The sequence below is a fragment of the Pteronotus mesoamericanus genome, unplaced genomic scaffold (genome assembly GCF_021234165.1).
Source record: "Pteronotus mesoamericanus isolate MK-2021 breed Mesoamerican mustached bat unplaced genomic scaffold, CSHL_Meso_final scaffold_232, whole genome shotgun sequence".
NCBI lineage: Eukaryota > Metazoa > Chordata > Mammalia > Chiroptera > Mormoopidae > Pteronotus > Pteronotus mesoamericanus.
In genome coordinates, this window is record NW_026555311.1 from 14,357,982 (window position 1) to 14,378,407 (window position 20,426).

Below are 20,426 nucleotides of genomic sequence, written 5' to 3' on the forward strand. Positions count from 1 at the left end.
GAAGGAAGATACAGAGAGGGAACAGGAAAAGGTGAGGAAGACAGATGAATGTTGGATTTGAAATAAAAGTATCTGAAGGAACTCAAGATGTGTAAACAATGCATTTTCTGGCTCTGCCTCCTTAAAGGGCCTAGAAACAAGGACACCCTAATAGCACCCAGATCTTGATTTCCAAATATCATTCCTCCAAAAAACAAAGTAGGCTTTTCTTTGAAGAAAGAGCCAATTATCAGCCTGAGGGTAACTGCGGTAAGCAAAGTGAATGATGAACCTAGAATATCTTGCCATAGCAAAAAGCAAGAAAGTGCTCACAGACTGATATGCACAGGTCAAACTAAACCGTGAATAAGCTTAAAAGTGTTCTTGCTGACAAATCCGCAACAATTACAGTAATTCAAAGAGAATGTATAAATGAACCAATGAACTCACATAGATGGGTAGAGGGAGGAAAAAATGTACTTCTTTGTAAGGAGCACCAGCTAAAAATGTAGATGAAATGCTAGATTTATAAAGTACCAATTTGCAGCAACCAATGTAATAAAATAATGGACTCTGGCAAGGATTAATCAATGAACAATAAAACCATTGAGTAACCAGGATAGCCAAATGGTCTCCAAGTATCTCCTCCCGAATTACTTAAAATAAAAAGGTCTGACAGAAATCAAGTAATAAACTTACATTGGCAATAATGTGACAACAACATTATATGCCTCCTGATCAGACGTAATGCAATGAATGGAACATAACACATGCCATGATGGTGTCTCCTGCCAAAATGTTTAACCTGAACCTACAGTGAGATACCATCAGAGAAAACAAAATTCTACAAACTAACTAACTAGCTGGCTTGCTTTTTCAAGTGACAATTTCATTAAAAATTTTAAAACGTGAAAGAATTGCTCTAGAGTAAAGGAGACTACATATGCATGGCAACTGAGTGCCACAGGTTTGGATCCTGGATTTAAAAAAAAAAGAAAAGCTTTAAAGAACAGGTACTGTTATACTGTATTGTAACATGTACAATACATTAGATCTGCGATTTTCAACCAGTGTTTTTAAACTTGCAATTAAAATTGCAATACTTGAATATGCAGTCATGGACACACTCTTCTTTTCCCTTAGACTGTCCAATTAAAAAAAATGACAACAGCCAACACAATAATAACCGGCCAGTATAAATGAAACAAAATTATACTTGTTTTTTTTTGTCAGACTATTGAAAAACTTTTTTTTTTGGTGTGCTGCAGAATTTTAGTAATTGGTTGGTGTGCGCCATGAAATGAAAAAGGTTGAAAAATTGCTGTATTAGACAATTCCGTATCAATGTTAAATTTCTTGGGTGTGATAACTGTATTATAATCATGTAGGAAATGTCCTTACGTTTTAAGAAAGACATGTTGTAATAGCAATGGGTGAAGTATGATGTCACTTCTTTCAAGTGAAAAGTATGCCTATAGAGATTATGGCAAAATAACAATTGATAAATACAAAAAAAAAAAAAAGGATTTCATGGTACCATACTTTCAACTTTTCTGTAAACTTAAAATTTTCAAAATAAAAAAACTGGAAATAAAAAAATAAGAAAAAAGCCCTGGCTGGTGTAACTCAGTGGATTGAGCACTGGCCTGCGAACCAAAGGGTTGCTGGTTGATTCCCAGTCACGGCACATGCCTGGGTTACAGGCCAGGTTCCCCAGTGGGGGGCGTGTGAGAGGCAACCACACATTCATATTTCTCTCCCTCTCTTTATCCCTCCCTTCTCCTCTGTCTAAATATCAATAAAACCTTCAAAAAAAAAAGAAGAAAAAAAATACCTTAGTGACACCATGAGGATACAGACATTAGCAAAGTGGAGCATCCTGCTCTCAATTTTAACCAAACCAATGAAAAAACAAATGATTATAAGCAAATTAAGGAATCAAGTTAGGATGGCAAACAAATTCCTAAATCTCCTTTTCCTATTAACTTAGACATGTGGATGGCAAGTGGTATAAAGGTGGTGGTAAATGAGTTCCAACAAACCTTAATCCATTTTTTCAGCAAAATATATAAAATGAGATTAAAAGCCTAACATGTTTCCCTTCTAAACTGTAATTCCAAAGGGGCATGGAGGACTGGCAGGAAAAAGATTATTTTAAAGTTAATAAAAAAAAAAAAAGTTAACACACTGGCTTATTTTGAGAAGCTGGCAGAAGGATGAAATTTGAGTTTTCCTATCTAAATATAATAAACATCTACAGCTAGATATAGACAATTAATATAGAGCCCATATTGTTTTAAATTTCGCAAACTGAGAAAAGCATCATCACCAGTAAGGTGTTTTAACAAGAACAAAAAAACTATCCCACCGAGACTTTTCTCCTAGAGTTTCTTCTTTTTAAAAAAGATTTTACCTATGTTTTTTTAGAGAGAAGGGAAGGAAGGGAGAAAAAGGGGGAGAGAAATGTCGACGTGCTAGAGATACACTCATTGGTTGTCTCTCACACACCCTGAGCCGGGAACCTGGCCCTCAACCCAACCATGTGCCCTGTATTGGGAATCAAACCAGTGACCTGAGCCACACCGACCTGCACCTGGAGCTTCTTCTGTAATGATAGGCAATGAATCAGCCCACATTTAATTCCACTATCAGTACATAAAAGGCCCCCCAAAATTTTCAGCATTCTGTCTTAATAGCTCCTAAAAAAATAAAAAATAATAAAAAAAATTTAAAAACCATGGTTGCACCTCAAATGCTGCTGGTAGACTCTGCTGAACTAAACACAGTACTGGAATTTTTATATCACTAATAAACTTGAAAAAGTATTTTTTCAAATGCTCATTGAGTTTTAGATTATGCAATCAGCCACCCCTTTCCCACCACTTCCCTCTGAAATCCCAAACAAATGCAGCGAAGTTAATGAACACGTGGAAGGATAATCACTCAAACTTTTTAATCTCCCTTTACACATTATATTAATATTCATATTGCAAGGCATTCCATTCACAAATATTACAGTTTGATAAAAAACTTCACACGCATATCCCCAAAAGTCTATACCAGATTCGGTCACTTGACTAAATCATTAAAATAATAAAATGAAAACATTATCATAATTCTTTTAAAGCAGTAAGGTCTGAGGCACTCTGGGAAAGATGTTTTCGTACAAGTATAACGTGTCAGTGGTATCAAGTTATCTTACACAGAAGTCACCTGAATCCCAGTAATCAAGTATACTCTAATGACAATGACTTTGATCTAATATGCCTTCAGCGATACAGTCGCATTTGGACTGAACTACTGAAAGGAACATAGATACTGGGCAGCTGAGGTCGTTTCTAATGAGGTTCCCAGCGATGTAAAGGTAAAGTGTGTTTTCAGCACTCCAAAGACAGCTGTATCCCCACTGCAGGGAACCAGTTCAGTCTTCAAAGAGTTTTCCTTCTCATCACAACCAGGTTTACTACATGTTATAGGCTAGCATCTCAGCTGACTCACTCTGCTCACTGCTGGAGAGATTCCAGAACTGGTTTTCCCAATCAACTTCCACAGTGCAACCTCCACCCTTCTCTGAATATCTCCAACGTGTGTCCTTGAAATAAAATAGAGTAGAAGAAAGGGAACTTTGTTCCCCTCATGTTGACCAAAGAGAGGTCTGACGTAGCAATATATTACAAAATCCTCATGCTCTGCAACAGCCACTGCCACTTGCAGCATGACTATTTTTGCCATAAACTAGATTTTGAAAAACCTAATAACCTTTTTCCAGAGTAAATTTTGCCACATCCATTCACTGACACAGAGTCTGACTGAGTGCTTCCTTACACAAAACTACATGGATAAATAATTAACATGGGGGAAGAGGGAGGCCAATTCCCAGTTAAGAATTAAATCACTGCACACTGTGGGTCCATTTATGACAGCTTATGACCCTGTTGGAGTGAATCAACACAAACCCCAGGTCATATAGTGTTCAGTAATTACATATATGGAATTTAAAATGTATACATATACATTTCCTATATAATAAAAAAAAAATCTGAGGCAACATATGTTGCTAAAGTTTCATGGATTCTCACCTTCCACATTCATCTATCTGGAAAGCAGCTGGCTCCTGCTGGCCCCGTTGTGGCAGTGATAAAAGCAACTAGAAGCGGTTTAAGTAAAAGTGCTCAAAGGGCAAATGAGAAAACATAGAGTGCAGAGATTTGGGAAGGGCGCACGGGGGAAACACTGAAAGGAGTTGAAAAACGTTTCCTTTATTCTTCTTGGCTTTTCCAGACCCAAGACAAGTTCTTGAAGACACATGTCAAATGCTGTAGTATTTCCTTACCTATAGCCAAAACAAAACAAGTAATAAAAAATTTCCTCTTCCATTCTGTACTCTCAATAAAAAGCACAGTACAGCCAGAAGATGCTGCTGAGATCTGCCAACTCAGAAAAAATTAAAACTGGGACATGAAGTGAGGCCGCTCGCTGTCCAGCCGCCGGGTTAGGATTTCACAGCCAGTGTCCGTGACCAGCAGGGTGTGCTCAAACTGGGCGGACCGCTTCCCGTCCCTCGTCACCGCGGTCCAGCCGTCTGGCCAGGTTTCATCCTGCCATCCACCTTAAACAGAAACAATTTCTTAAGTCCATCACTCAGTTTTCTAGATAAGTTCCAGGTAAGTGTATCCGAGTTGCCTATGTCCTTAGATATCACAGAAAATCCATTAGAAAATTCAATACTAAAATTTCTATTTACACTTACAACTAAGTTTGAGCTATAGCTTTTGATAATATTTAAATTTACCACAGGCACATTTTAACCTGACATGTTTTATACTTCCCAAATATCCAATCAAGATGGCATTTCCAGAATAAAGGCACTACTTTTGGGTTTCACTTCAGAAAATATATTCATACCACTCATCACAGAAGTACAAAAAAAAAAAAAATTGAATAAATGAATTTAGCTCTTTCCTGGTGTAACTCTGGCACCTGACTAACTATAGCCAGTGTTAATACAGACCACCTCACTTAATGCTTACCGAAGCCCTGAGCAGTTGGCAGGATACAGACTGTAATTTCCATTTTACAGAAAAGAAAGCAGCCTCTCAAATGACCTCCACTGCTCTCCTCCTCCACTTGAGTGTGGGCTGGATTTACAGACTCACTTCTGAGGAAGAGAATCTGATAGAAGTGATAGGATGTTTCTCCCAAGATTAAGTTATAAAAAAGACTAGAAGGATCCAGAGGTTTATCCTTTCATAGAGGGTCCAGGACACACTACCTACCACTACTGCCTCACTCTGCATCCCCTAATGCCAACAACCAACTGGCACAAAAGAATGGTGAAAGCTTCACTAAGCAAACCTGACTTACCACTCTGGCACCTCTGTGAGGAGCACTAATCATGACTCTAAGTCTATCATCCGTGCCACAAGCATATCAAGGAATAACAACTGTGAGGACATAACACTGCCAGCGCTAAGTGTGACTGTGCCGTGCTCCCTCCCTGATGATACCTGCAGGACACCACCTGCTGATATGAGTGCAGACCCTGCAGAGGCAGAACACAGCTCAGGACGCTGGAGTCCAACAAAATCTGCCATGAAACTAGCTAAATGACAATAGGCAAGTTCCTTAACCTCTTAAAGAATCAGTTTGCTCTTCTGTATAATGGGGGCAGCACCCACCTCCTAAATTGTGGAGAATTAAATAATTTAACTGTGTCTGTCTCAAAGTGAGTGGGTCTACTTCTCTTCCTCTCCACCCCCCAACCTATCCCACATGTCAAGCTAGAATTTCTACACAGGTCTGATGGAGGCTTCTAATTATTACAATGCAGGTCCTGGCTGGGTAGCTCAGGTTGGTTAGAAAGTCGTCCCGATACACCAAGGGTGCAGGTTTGATCCCTGGTCAGGGCACATACAAGAAGCAATCAGTGAGTGCATAGATACCTGGAACAACCAACTGATGTTTCTCTCCCTCTCTCTCAAATCAATCAATTAAAAAAATTAAAAATTAATTATTACAATGCATCCTTTGACAGTATCTTTATGAAAAGGGACCAGGATGTAAGTACTTTAGCATCTACTGACAGCAGGAGAAAGTAGTGCTTCCCTGTCAACCCTTACAACGTTCAGCTCTCTACATGACACTAAATCAAGTTTGAGATAGGACAGGGAGTGGAAGTGGAACAAAAAGGAAATAGAGCAGACTACTAATCTGTGCATTAGTAACCAAAAGTAAATACAAATTCACTTAAAGAACATAGCATCCTTTTTTCTCACCTTCACAAATCATTGGCTCAATTGTAAATACGTGGCCCGCCTTCATCACTCCAACTGCTTTATTTTCTGAAATTAAAGAAACAAAAATATCTCAAAACATAGTGTATTTCTGAAAAGCTCCCTGGGAAGAATACACAGCTATATTCCCATCAGTCGTTCTTAATTACCTTCTCCTCCCCTAAGCAGGCTTTCTTAAAGTCGATCATTTAACAAACAATAAGCACCTACTCTGGAACAGATACTGACTTAGGTGCAGTTCATTCTGCTTAGGTTTTCTCTAGGAAAATACACAGATATCCGTAGGTTGAATTTTAGATGTGATTACCACTTTTATGAAAGTCCATCACTTATTTTATTGTAGGATTAGAACTGCAGTCATAGGACCAAAGTTCCATTACTCATCCAGGTGTAACAGTTTCAGGGTGTGTGTGGATGTGGGGTGGGAGCTGGGGCATGGCCCACAGAAACAACTGGATGATTTTCCGAAGTTTTATAAGTTGTCTTCTTTCTCTTATCTTCAAAGGGGAACAAAGCCTCTGCACACTAACCTATTTATTTTTAATGCTGACACGACTATTCCCTTTTATTTGAAATCAGAAATTCCATTTCTCCCTCCAAATACTGTTTTAGCTTTTTGTCGAAGTTCACTAATACAAGAGTATTTTTCAGGACAATCATGAGAAATACAACTATGAGTTAAAGTGTCCAGATCTATTATCCCCTTGGCAAAAGGCCAACATTTAAAAACAGTAATAGGTCTTTTTGGATGAGCTTAGACAAAAACAGAGAATCAGTTTAAATTTCAAGTTAAAAAACAACTGATAGCAGCCCCAGTAAATGAATGCCTGCATTTGCTTGTCCTGACCACCAGGTGGCAAAAGCACGGCTTTCAGGGTGTTTCAGTCCTGTGATTGGTCTTCCTGATGGCGAGTGTGGTAATACATGACAGGTGTCCGCTGAAGTTGAATTTACTAAACGCCACCCTTTTCAGGTGTGGTCTAGCCTCATCCATCTTTCCTTGTGAATAGCTATCCGGCTGCTTTCCACGGCCTCAGGTATTGCCAAAATATGGGCAGCAAACATAATTTTGATGTTTTATTTCTAATCTCAACTTTCTCTCCTCTCCAAATGACATGCAATTTAATTACAACGTATACATAATGGGTCCTGTTCCCTTGAGTGTATCAAAAGAAAACACCATGTGTGTCAGTGAGGTGTGATGGAAAGAGCTGAGCTGTCGGATACAGCAGCCCTGGCTGCGTGAAGCTACTGAACACTTGAAAAGTGGTCAGAATGAGACAGGCTGTGTAAGTGTTAAATTATGCCCATGTCAAAGACAAAAAAGCATATAATATACATCAATGACTTTTACATTCATGAAATGTTGAAATGCTACTATTTTGAATGTGATAGATTAAATAAAGTACACTATTAATTTCACCTATTTCCTTTTACTCTTTGAATATAACCACTAGAAACTTTTAAATTACACATGTGCCTCATCACTTCTATTGGACAGCACCAATACAGAGAATCTGAGTTCCACTGCTATTTCTGCCACTGATTCACTGTTCTAGAAAAGTTAGAACTCCCACTCACCTTGACTCACGGTTTCAGTTTCTCAACATACCTCACTCAACCAATGCACATTATCTGAGTAACTACACTATTGCAGACACCGTGCTAAGTACTTCTTGAAAAATTTATACCTTCTCTATCATCTACCTCACAGAACTATTGTAATATACATTCTAAATGTAGGTTATATCATCACTTCCCAACCATGAATAAATTAAATAAAGAAGTAAACTCTCATCTAATAAGGACTTCTCTTTACATAGAATGGGGTGGAGGAAGTTACATAACAATTTCCTGGTTTTACCCCCCAGCTGGTTAGGAATACCAAGTTACAAACCAACCCAGTGATCATTTATATTTCGAAAGGCCTCTGCTCCACAAAGACTCTCCCAAAAGTTTCTTCTAACATGTCCCTAAAGTGATCACAACATATTCTGATTTCTATCAACCAGATTTACAGGTGACTTTTCATAAACATATCAAATGTATGAAATGAAGCAGACCTAACCCATCCTTAGCTTCTTTTTTCAGAATTTTTTAAAATTTCTAATTAAAAGGTTAAAAAAACAACCACCCTCAAGTGGCATCTTCTGTACATTGGTGGCACCCTATTTCGCTGATCCCAACATCTCTGACATATGTCCCCTTCTTTCACAAATTCTGTCTTCTTCAGTCTCTCTTTATATAATCCATATCTAAACCTGAGTCTGTCACCTCTGCAAGTAAGGGCACTTTTTCATCCTCTCCCTGCACAGACTCTTTTTATTGACACACAGGCAAGGCATGCTACTGTAATCAGAATATCTACTTCCATTCTGTCTAAGAGAACGCACATCAGCTGATTACAGGGCTTACCAGGAAGGAATGAAGTCACCAGCTATTTTTCTGTTACTAGCTTTATTTCAAGCACAGTTCACAGCTTTAATTTAAAAAACAAAAAAACACCTACATGGTCTGCTAATAAACGCTTACTGATCTATGCCAAATGCTGCACTTGTAAATGACCTCTTCAGCTCCTCCTGCTAAGTCGTTTCTCACTCATTTCCCTTCCTCTTCAAAACTATGGATGTCTAGGTCCTTGGCACCCCACTGCGCTGTGCATGGGGTGACTAGTGACATCAGTGCCCACCTCCAATTCATTTTAGATAACCACTGCCCAAATCAGCCTGCCCAAAACAGCATCTTCACCTTGCCATTCCTCTGCCAAAAAATGTTTCTGAAAATCCCTACACATAGTCAAATATCCTCGGGCTGGTCCTGTCTATTCCTAGGTACATAACACACAGAATACTGAGCCAGGCCTCTATTGTCTCTGTTCAGTCTCAGCATGCTTCCTTCCCCTCTACCTGGAATGCTCTTGCTCATCTTCTTCACCAAACCAAATCTCAGCCATTCTTTATTTCTCTCAAAGGACCGAGTGCCAAATGCTTCAATCTTTACGAGGCAGCATGAGGAACAGGAGAAGACTGACTCTAGAAAGCCAGAGAGAAGCCAAGTACACATTCTAGCTCTGGCGTTTATTTACTAGTTTGTGTGAAGTGAGTAAATTAAATTACTTCTCTAAGCACAGAATCTGCTTTTCAAAACAGGGCTAAAAAATTATGCATAGAGTTGTGATGATCAAATGAGATAAGGCAGTAAACCTCAACCTTTTTCATCTCATGGCACACATAAACTCATTACTAAAACTGTGGTACACAAAAAATACATTTTTTTGCTGATCTCACAAAAATGGAGGTATAATTTTGATTCATTTATAAGAAAAAATAATAGTAATAACCTATCCTTTTTGCTCTAAAGAGACTTTTGAAAATATCAGGTGTCTATACTTGTACATGAGGATTTCCGATACTAAGAATTAACCAATCAGACACAACCTTATCATGCAACATGAGATGCAACTCAGTTATATGGCCTATATATTTATGGTTCAAGACAGGGCATTCACACTGGACAGCTACTGTGTTGATTGTTGTCATTGTTTTATTTGACAATCTAAGGGAAAAGAGGTCACTGCCCCTGATTAAATAGGTATTGCGTGTTTTAAAAATTCTTGAGGCACACCAGCTGAAAATTGCTGATAATGTATAATCACCATTCTAAAAGTTAATATTAAGTGCTTTCCATGTAAAAATATCTGACTTAATCCTAATAACAGTTCCAGGGTAGGTGCCAGCCATTCCCCTACTATTGTACAAATGAGAAAACTTAAGTACAAGGAGATACACGAAAGTGCCTATGTAGCAATGGCTCATAAATATAATTGTTAAATTCCTTCTTAAGGTCACTTGCTGTGAACAGCTTTCATTTCTAGCACTAAATAACAAGACTTATTCTTGCATGTCTTACATATCTAAGAAAAAAGGTTTCTGGAAGACACTAATTGTCCTACACTTCCTTTGTTATTCTATGAGACAGCACTCAACTTGAAGGGAAGGTACTCTGTCTATTCTGCTCTATTTATACCAACAAATAGTACAGGATCTGATGTACACTAAAAACTCAAGTCAAGCCAAGGTGAACCAATCTCATTTAAGGAATCAGAATAGATATGCAGCAGAGACTGTTGGCTGTTCACCAAAATGTTCTTTTCTTCCAGAGTACTCAGCTAATATTCCTAACCTCCCTCACAGTTATTATAGCCATGTGACTAAATTCCTGCCAATGAAAATTAAATGTAAGTGATTATCCCAATTCTAGGCTGACTCATTAAAACCTCCCAAGCACACCCTTCCATGCTTCTCCCCTTCCTCCCCAGTATCGAAAGATTATAAGGGCAACTCCCAAAGTGATCTTGAAAGCTTTAGGTTGAAAACAACAGAGCCTAAGTCACAGAATAACTACCTGTCCCACCCCGACAGTGACCAAACACACATGCTTTGCGATGCTATGTGAACAAGACGAACATATGAACACCTACTATGTTAGAGCAAATATACAGGCCTTGTTAAATGTTTGAATAAATACTTGTTGAATAAATGGTTAGCAAATACAAGATATCTTTGGACAGTACTTACTGGCATAGTGGGGTACATTGGGGGCCGTATGAAAAAGTTTATGGATTCCATGCCCACAGTAGCTTCGAACAACTGAAAAGCCATTTGCTTGTGCATGTTTCTGAATAATGTTTCCCAATTCTCTGTATCGAACACCAGGTTTCACTAAAAGAGAAAGAGAAGACTTATGAAACAGTAATAATAACTAATATTTACTATGCAATTACTTATCTATGTGTCAGGAACCCTTCTAAATATGCTTTAGAAGCCTACATGCTGAAACCTTCAGATGAGAAAACCCAGGCACAGAGAGGATATTCTAGCAGTATGTGGCAAAGGTACAATTCAGACCAGCAGTGCATGCACTTCCTCCTTCGATGTGTAAAAGGACCACATGCATACAGTAAATGGGGAGAGCCACCTTTTGCTTTCTGAATAAGAGAATGGAAAACACACTTCTTCTCTCCTTCGCTAAGGTCAAGTGTGCTATTCTATTAAAGTGAGCAGAAGAGATGAGAGAGGAGCATCAGGAGAAAAAGAAATGTCCAAAAAGTAACTTGACTTGTCCTGAGTTTCAGTCTCTTCTCATCAACTCCTCAAAGAATTACATCCTCGGGGCTTCTTCCTCCCCATAAAAGTGGTTCTCAAATTATTCACAGTTGCCTCTGGGGGTAGGATATAGAAAGGTACTTCTCACTAGTACACACCTCCTACTTTGTTTAATTTTTATGACTATTACTTCTGTTTCAATAAAAACCAAAACAAAAGGAGTGGTTCTCATTGTTGTATGGCTCTCCTGGCACTGAGACCTCTGGCACTGGTCCTGCCAGACCCCTGGGGAATCTAGCCATGGCTCTGGGGGTCCTCTAACTTCCTAGCCCCCTACCCTGCCCGATTTCCAACATGAAGTTCAGGTACAACGTATCTTCTCCAGCCAATCAAATTTCTGGGCAAATAGCTGAAGAATTCATTTTAATTAACATTTACTTGCTCTTACCCAGGTGTTCCAGGTTGACATTTTGGTGGGGGTGGGGGGTGTTAATGATTTTGAAGAACCCTGCTGACTTTCGTTAAGGGTATTATTGCACTCCAATTCAAGCCTTCCTATCAGCCCCAGACAATGGGAAGAAAAGCAAAATGGTAACCCATGTTGCACAGTATAAAATAAAGAAAATCCCTGTTCATCAATAATGAGGGACAATGAAAGAGGCGATTTCTCCCTAATTATCAAAGTGGAGGCACATCTGGTCCCATAGGTGCACTTATTAAGTAATCTGTGGCGATTTTGGTTGCCACAAGTAGGAGTGGTGGTGCAAATGGCACGTAGCAGGTAGATTCCAGGGATGCTACTTGGCAACCTACAATGTACAGGCCCCTAAAACAAAGAATGATCAGATTCAAAATGCCATTAATGTGTAGGCTGACAAACCCCATTCCACAAGACTAATTTCAACACCTGGTCAAGCTCTCCAATGCTCTACTCCTTGGTGAGCAGCCAAATGGGTGGAAAAATAGGGCAGTAACGATTCATACAAAGGTATTTAGTGCCTTCCAGAGATTAAGCAACTTTGGTTCTTTTCTGCCCTATGTTATGATAACTTTGGTTTCTGGTAGTTTCTTGGCAAGATTCATTCCTATGTCTTTGTAAAACATTTCAACTGCCTGGTTATTTCAATCAACTCAGAGAGAAGCAAAAAGGATATAAACATTGAACATATTATCTAGCACAAACCCTAACAATTATTTCAAATTAAAGCTTCCACAAATGAGAAACTAAACACTAAAGTTCTCACCTCATAATACCACCAGGAACATTAAAGTAGTTTAATAATCAACAGTGAATACATAAAAAGAAATTTCACACATACTGATAACAAAAACATCACATGCTTTCATTTTTCATTCCTCCAACTTCATTAAATTAGTAAAAATTTCATCATCTCCCATGCCTGTTAAATTAGAGGTAACTATATGTTTGCCAAAGAATCTTGTCCTGTCCAATACTTTGTTGATGATAGATCAGGGTTATTTTTGGGGGACGGAGGGGTGGGTGGTACGGTGGAGTGGCTGTGGAGGGAAGCAGATAAAACACTTAACAATAAAGCTGAAATGCTGTGGATTTCAACTGGAAGTTGTTTGCCCTCAAACTACCCTGTTTGGTAACAGACTGTTAACATTTCCAATAAGACTTTCCTTCTCTCTCCTCACAGGCTAAAGCATAAACAAACAAATGAAAAATCTGGATGAACTGTTTGTATGGACAAAGAAAGACTGAGAAAAATCCTACAGAAATACATCCCTACCAAAAGATATTCATTATAATAGCAAGACATCTAGAAAACACAAAAATCCAATAGGGGAATAGTTGTAGAAATTTTTATATTATGGAGTACATAAGCCATTAAAAGAATGCAGTAGCCTTGGCCAACTGGTTTACTTGGAGCATTATCCCACACACGAAAAGGTTGTGGGTTTGAACCCCAGCCAGGGCACATACAAGAGGCAACCAACTGATGCTTCTCTCTCTTTCTCGCAGATCAATGAACAGATCTTGGGTGCAGATTCAAAAGAAAAAATATATTATAAAGAATGCACCCTGACTAGTGCGGCTCAGTGGGCTGGGCATTGTCCTGTGAACCAAAAGGTCGCCAGTTCGATTCCTGGTCAGGGCACATGCCTGGGGGTTATGTGTCAGGTCCCTGGATGGGGGCCTGCGAGGGGCAACCAATTGATGTTTCTCTCCATCTCTTACCCTCTCTCTAAAAATAAAATCTTAAAAAAAAAGAATGCATATATGTACATATGCTAATTTGGAAAGATTCCTAGGTATTATTAGTTAAAAAGTACCAAATTACAGAATACTGTAAATATTACAATTCCATTTATCCTAACTAAATGCATACATGGGGTGTGTGTGTGTGTGTGTCTGTGTACACGCACAGAGGAGGAAAATACCTGTTAAAAGTGAATACCTCTGGAGAAAAGAGATATAAAAAAGAAAGGAAAAGAGGCAAGTATAAAGAGAATCACACATCTTCCCCACATAATCTAGCATCTTGTTTTAGTTTTTTATGAGAATGTAACACTTATGAAAGAATAAAAAAGTAGGATAAAATTTACACTCAAGAACTATCCAAACATTCCTCCTAATCTATCAACCAAAGAAAGATAAATCACATGAGACAACGACAATAAGCAATCATTCAGTCTGTCCTTATCAAGGGCTCCCAAATCTTCCTTACACAATTACTATGAAAACCCAAAGTTAACTCAGGTTGGGGAGAGGCAAAGCCCGGCAGGGACAGGAATGCCCAGTGTGCGACAAGTCATTAAAGACCCATCAACACACAGCAGTTTCAGGGGGTGCCCAGCTTGGCTGACCTGCGTCAATGGCTTGCATCAGGCACTCATATGTAGTCTGAACCAGCTTCCGTGCTCCCTCATCCACATCTCCAACAAAAAACGTCTCATTCAGGTCTCCGTGATAACCATTGCGGTAAAGAGTGATGTCCACTGCAAAAGAATGTGCAAATATAAAAACCACATTTGTTTTTATTTCAAAACTTAAGTCGTTTTTCCAACATGACAGCATCAAACAGTTTAATGAAAAAGATAATTTCTGCTTTCTCAGATTAGACCCCAATGGACATGCAGTCACAGCCTGATAGGCACTCTTACCTGTAATGCAACTGAGCTCACTGTGAAGAACAGGGACATGGTCATGCAGCACATGCCAGATGGTGGGCTTTTATATATTCTTATAAAGCAGTAATCAGATCATTTATGGCAAAAGGAAAATGCATCCAAGATACATTCATGCAAGATCAATAACCTGAGTTAGTGAAATTAAATGGAAGACTATGCTAGATTTGACATTAAACAGAGAATACTGCTTTAATTTATTATCTGAAACCATTTTTTCCTCCTCGGGATGAATCAATAAATAGAAAAACGTATACTATTCTTCACTTATTTTTCAAGAACATATTTGTCTTTCACTTATTTGTGAGTATTCATCCTTCTCTGTTCCCATGTTTAAGAAATACAGAGGAGGAAACACCAGTATAATACATTAAATGTATACTAGAGAACACATTAAATGAGTATTTTTTTAATAATGAAATTTCAGTCAACCTACAATATCACAGTGCAGGTGGGCTGGCTCTAGCACAATACACACATCCCTAAAAAACCTCACACATTATACATGACATAAATAACTGGACTGATATGAAAAACAGGGTTGGGCAGACCCCACAAAACCTATGGAAGTTTATAAACAGATACCCTAACTAAAGCAGTAACAATCCAAATAAAAATTGTCTCCACTATCATTCACAGCCACCTCACAGTTGGTACATTCTATGCAGCCTTCAACACTTGGGTTCACTCTGCCTCATTTGATATGCAGGTCCTTGAAGATGCTGGATAACTAAAGAGACCAGGTTCATCAACATTAAAAATATTGGGTTGACCAAAAAGTTCATTTGGTTTTTTCCGCAAATGGTTCTATAGTGCTTACTTGTCTTTAACTTCATTTGAAACAGTTTTGTTAGACTGTATTGTGTATCAGTGTGCATTTTTTTAAAAAAGAATCAAAACTAGTAAATTTTTGTGTTGCCATTTTCATACTGAAGACGGAAGAAACTAAGCAACATTTCTGGCATATTATACTTTATTATTTCAAAAAAGGTAAAAACGCAACTGAAACAGAAAAAAATTTGTGCAGTGTATGGAGAACATGCTGTAACTAATCAAACATGTCAAAAGTGCTTCCCAAAGTTTCGTGCAGAAGATTTCTCGCTGGATGATGCTCCATGATCAGGTAAGACCAGTTGAAGTGGATGGCAATCAAATTGAGACATCAGTTGAGAACAATCAACATTATACCATGCGGGAGACAGCCGACATACTCAAAACATCCAAATCAATAGTTATTGATGAAAATAAAAAAATGTGTCTTATATTTTATAGAAAAAAACTACACAGACTTTTTGGTCAACTCAAACTCAATACCATACAGGGAAGCCTTCTTCATCTTTTTTTTTGTTTGTTTTTTAAATCACAGAGGAAAATGTCTGGGTAGCTTCTTCCTCTGCATTTGCAGCTTCCCAAGACAGCTTAACTTCTTACATGAAGAAAGGCATTTCTGCAGGATTTTTAGTTTTTCCTTAAGGTCTTCACATATTACTAAAGATTTATCTTTATCTTCAAGAATGCCTGCCCTGAGCTCATTCAAAATAATTAGTGGACCAGAAGAAAAAGGAAAAAAAAATCCCACTTGAATCAAAATTACTCCCATATTTCACCGATATATTTAGCAATTACATGAAATAATCTGCATTAAAGAAATACATGCTGTACTAAATGCATCATACTAGAAATATTTTAAGACCATAAAAAAAGATTCCACAGGTTTAAGATTTAAAATTTTACATATGAAAAGGATAAGTTAAAGACCGGAAGTGAAGAAAAATACCAGTCACTGTCAGACGCCCCAAACCTCACCATTTCTTTGCTCATGGTGACAAAAGTCACACATGTATCTTACCGTTAACAATGTCACCTTCTTGCAAGGGCCGTCTGTCTGGAATTCCATGACAAATCACTTCATTCACTGAAGTACAACAAGACTTTGGGAAATTATAGTAATTCAAAGGAGAAGGATAGCAATTTCTTGCAATGCATGCCTACAATAAACGAAAATACCCAGAAAATAATTTGGAATGTATAAAAAAAAATTAATCTTATGCAATTAACCAGATTTTAAAATTTGAAAACTGAAAATTTTGCTGTGCAGATGTTATTAATGAAGAATTTGCTTAATATTTTATTTTAGAAATAGCCTTATTTTTTATCTTACACAGTATATAATAGGATTTATGCCAGTCAGACTGTAGGCAAACCAGTTTACTGATCATAGCAAAGGCAAGGCAAATTTACATATTACATATGCAAACATGAAGATTCTAGTTTAGAATTAACTACTTAAAATATATTATTTTGAGAGAAAAGGATAAATATTAACTTACGTACTTTTAATGTAATTAAAATTTCTTACATAAAAACAACCCTATATTCCCTCTATGAACAAAAAAAAAGAATACTAGTATCATTAAGGCATGATAAAGTACTTCACTACATCCAAGTACAACAAAGAAATCTCTAATAAAATGGTCTGGTTTTCCATAACAAGTCTTATTTTACTTTAAGATATTTTTTTAAACAGTGGCAGTCAGTCTTTAGATTAATAATTTTTAAATAGTCACATATAACAATTTGCAGAATATGGAATAATTTTGGAAATTTATATTAAGTTATGTGCAAAACATATTTACTCCTTGCCAATAACCACATAAATATCACTTCTCCCTTGCTTAACAATATACTTCTATATTTCTTACAGCAGACTGTCTTGACTAAAAATGCCAACTCCACCACTAGCTGTGTACCAACCTTAGGCAACTTAACCTCTCTTTGTCTCAGTTTACTTATCTATAAAATGGAGATGCTAGTAGTAGCTACCTCGTGGATCTGTTGAGGATATTAAATGAGTTAGTAAAAGAGCACCTGGCCCATCGAAGTACTCAAAGTGCTATTACTGCATTCTACGTGTTTTATAACGTATAGAACAATAACCAAAAAATCAGGATTTACAACATTCTGAATATAAAGCCTTTAAAAACATTTTTACACTCAAGACACACTGTCAAATTTCCTTTCAAAAGGGTTGTCCCAATTTACAATACCACCATATTTCATCATCCCCACATAGGCAGTGGATAGAAACATTTTTAAAAATAATTACTAATTTAGTAGATCTTTATGATTTCTATTTGTTTAATGACCAGAGCAAGTTTAATTAGTTTTCCACGTGATTTATTAACTACTTATTCCTCTCCTTTTGTGAACAATTATTCGTATAATGTGTGTAATGTATATAATTCGTATAATTCGTATAACTCATCTACTATAGGGTTTTAAGGTCTCTCCTTAATGGATAAGCAATCTTTATTTAAAAAAAAAAAAAAGAATCAAGATTGGGGAGGAGTGAGTGGAAGTCACACTGACCTCCTCCCAGCACCAACCTGGAATTACAACTAAATGGTGGAGAAGTCACCTGGAACAAACAACTGAACAATAGCGAGAAAGGAGCCTTGTAACCTCGGAGACAGAAGAATCGGCTTTAGTGCAATCTAACTGGTAAGGAGTGCGGTAAAAACTTGAGAAAAGGCAGGTAGGTAGCCCAGGGTTGGAGCACCAAAAGGATATTGAAACGGCCAGCTGGATCCCCCTGAGAAGAGAGGAGTCTAAACCAAAAGTGGGGATCTCTTTTCCCCACTTTTCCCCACAGCACCAGAGCCCAAAAGGTACACAGAAAACAGCCACTGAGAAAATTGGCAGGGTTGCTCTCTGCTGGAGACAGGTGGCTGGAGACGCAAAGAAATGTTTAAAGGGCCAATGCATAAATTTTTATTTGCAGCCACTTACCCTTGTCTCTGGCAAAGGTAGGGGCAGATTGGGCTACAGATACCTAAGGAGAGACTGGGGAAGGAGGCTTTGGAGAGAGACCTGAGAGAGTAGCCAGTGGGATCTCAGTACTGACTCATCCCCCATGTGGCAACAGCCATCTTGCTCAGGCAGAGACCACTCCCCCTGAGTAGCACCAACATCAAAGAACCCAAAAGCCCCGCCCTCAGGTGGGATTCCACCCCACCCTGTGCTGTCTAAGCTGCCTGCTGAGTGCAGAGTGGCAGCCACAGGCAGTAGACCCCTGGCTAAAAGGGGCGTAGAGATGACTGGCAACACTTGAGGAGACACCGGGGACAGAGGCTTTGGGGAGGGAACGGAGAGAGTAGCCACCTGGATCCCAGTGCGGACTCCTCCCCCACACGGCAGCAGGGTGAGTGGGCCCAATAACCCCACCCCCAGGAGAGGTCGGCCCCACCCTGAGCTGTCTAAGGCAGGCTGAGTGCAGAGTGACTAGATTAACAGCTGAAGGAGAGAATCACAAACAGTAAATTACTGGAAGTCTTGAACAGACTGTCTAAGGTCAGACAGGGTCAACATCTGACATCATAAGAGGCAGATCCAGAGAGTAAAAACAGGGGTCTCCAACCATAGAAGTTCACACCACAAAATCAGGAAATCAAGACAGATCAACTTAAAAATCAACGGCAAAAGAGAAGAGTTTCACAAATAATGGAAAGACAAAAAAATACGCCACATTCGAAGGGAAAGAAGCAATCCCCAGAAAGAGAGAACTAAATGAAACAGAGGCAAGTAAACTATCAGATATTGAGTTCCAAACAATGGTTCTAAGGAAGCTCAATGAGTTCAGTGAGCTCCGAGTGAATTACAAAAAACTACAGGGAAATAATGAGGAACTTACTGCAAACTGTATCAGCATGAAAAAGTACATAGAAACTATCAATAAGGGGCAAGAGGAAATGAAGAATACAATTTCTGAATTGAAGAACACAGTAGAAGGAATCAAAAGCAGACAAGATAAAGCTGAGGACTGAATGAGCAAGCTGGAGGATAAGGTAGAAAAAAGCTCCCCGAAAAAGCAAGAAAATGAAAAAAAGACTCAAAAAGAATGAAGAGGTGTTGAGGGAAATGCAGGACAACCTGAAATGTAATAATATCCATATAATAGGGATACCTGAAGGAGAATAGGATGAGGAAGGGATAGAGAATCTGTTTGAAAAAGTAATGATGGAAAACTTCCCTAACTGCGGGAGAGAAAAAGTCACGCAAGTCAAGGAAGCACAGAGGGTCCCATTCAAGAGGAACCCAATGAGGCCCACTCCAAGATACATCATCATTAAAATGGCAAATATCAAAGAAAAACAGAGAATCCTAAAGGTAGCAAAGGAGAAAGAGGTAGTTAACATAAGGGAGCCCTGATGTGGCTGGCAGCTGACTTCTCAACAGAAACACTACAAGCCAGAAGGGAATGGCAAGAAATATTCCAAGTCATGAAAAGCAAAGGCCTGCAACCAAGACTGCTCTCCCCAGCAGGGCTCTCAATTAAAATGGAAGGCGAAATAAGGAGTTTCCCAGACAAAAGAAGGCTAAAGAATACACCTCCACCAAACCAGCAGTGCAAAATATGCTGAAGGGACTTCTTTAAGGTAAAGAAAAAGTTTCTATGATTACCCAGTTCCTTTCAGAATTGCCAATACTTGATATTACCAATATTTTTAATACTCATTATTCTGATTGTGACAATGATGTTATTTTAATTGTTCCTTTACTTTTTGTTGAAACTAAACCTGTTTTAGTATATTTCTTGCCTATTTCTATTATTTTTTTAATGAAAGCTTTAAAGGACTTTTTGGTATTCTTTATCCATTTATTGATTAAAGGTTTGTCCAACATTTTTCCCTAAAATAAAAAAAAAAATCTATTAACCATGTTTTAGATGTGTTGCAAATACTTTTCTGTTCTATTCCTTGTCCTTTAAATTTTTCTGTATGTATATTACTATATAGTTAAATGTTTAATATAGTCATATTGTCAATATTTACTTTATAGCTTCTGGGGTTGAATACTTCAGGTCATGAAAAATATTAGTTCTATTTTCTTCTACAAC

The 20,426-nt window shown here is 38.2% G+C and overlaps 1 protein-coding gene across 1 annotated transcript in view; it reads right to left on the reverse strand.

Moving 5' to 3' along the window:
- Positions 1 to 2,941: 2,941 nt before the first annotated feature.
- Positions 2,942 to 20,426, reverse strand: part of METAP1 (methionyl aminopeptidase 1) — a 92,388-nt gene continuing 74,903 nt past the window's right edge. Inside the window, exons 7-11 of the mRNA XM_054591703.1 lie at positions 16,380 to 16,518; positions 14,210 to 14,341; positions 10,850 to 10,993; positions 6,255 to 6,320; positions 2,942 to 4,588 (exon numbers count right to left, since the gene is read on the reverse strand). Of these exons, the coding sequence (XP_054447678.1) occupies positions 4,425 to 4,588; positions 6,255 to 6,320; positions 10,850 to 10,993; positions 14,210 to 14,341; positions 16,380 to 16,518 (645 nt within the window). The 3' untranslated portion in view covers positions 2,942 to 4,424. The remainder of the gene's footprint in view (positions 4,589 to 6,254; positions 6,321 to 10,849; positions 10,994 to 14,209; positions 14,342 to 16,379; positions 16,519 to 20,426) is intronic.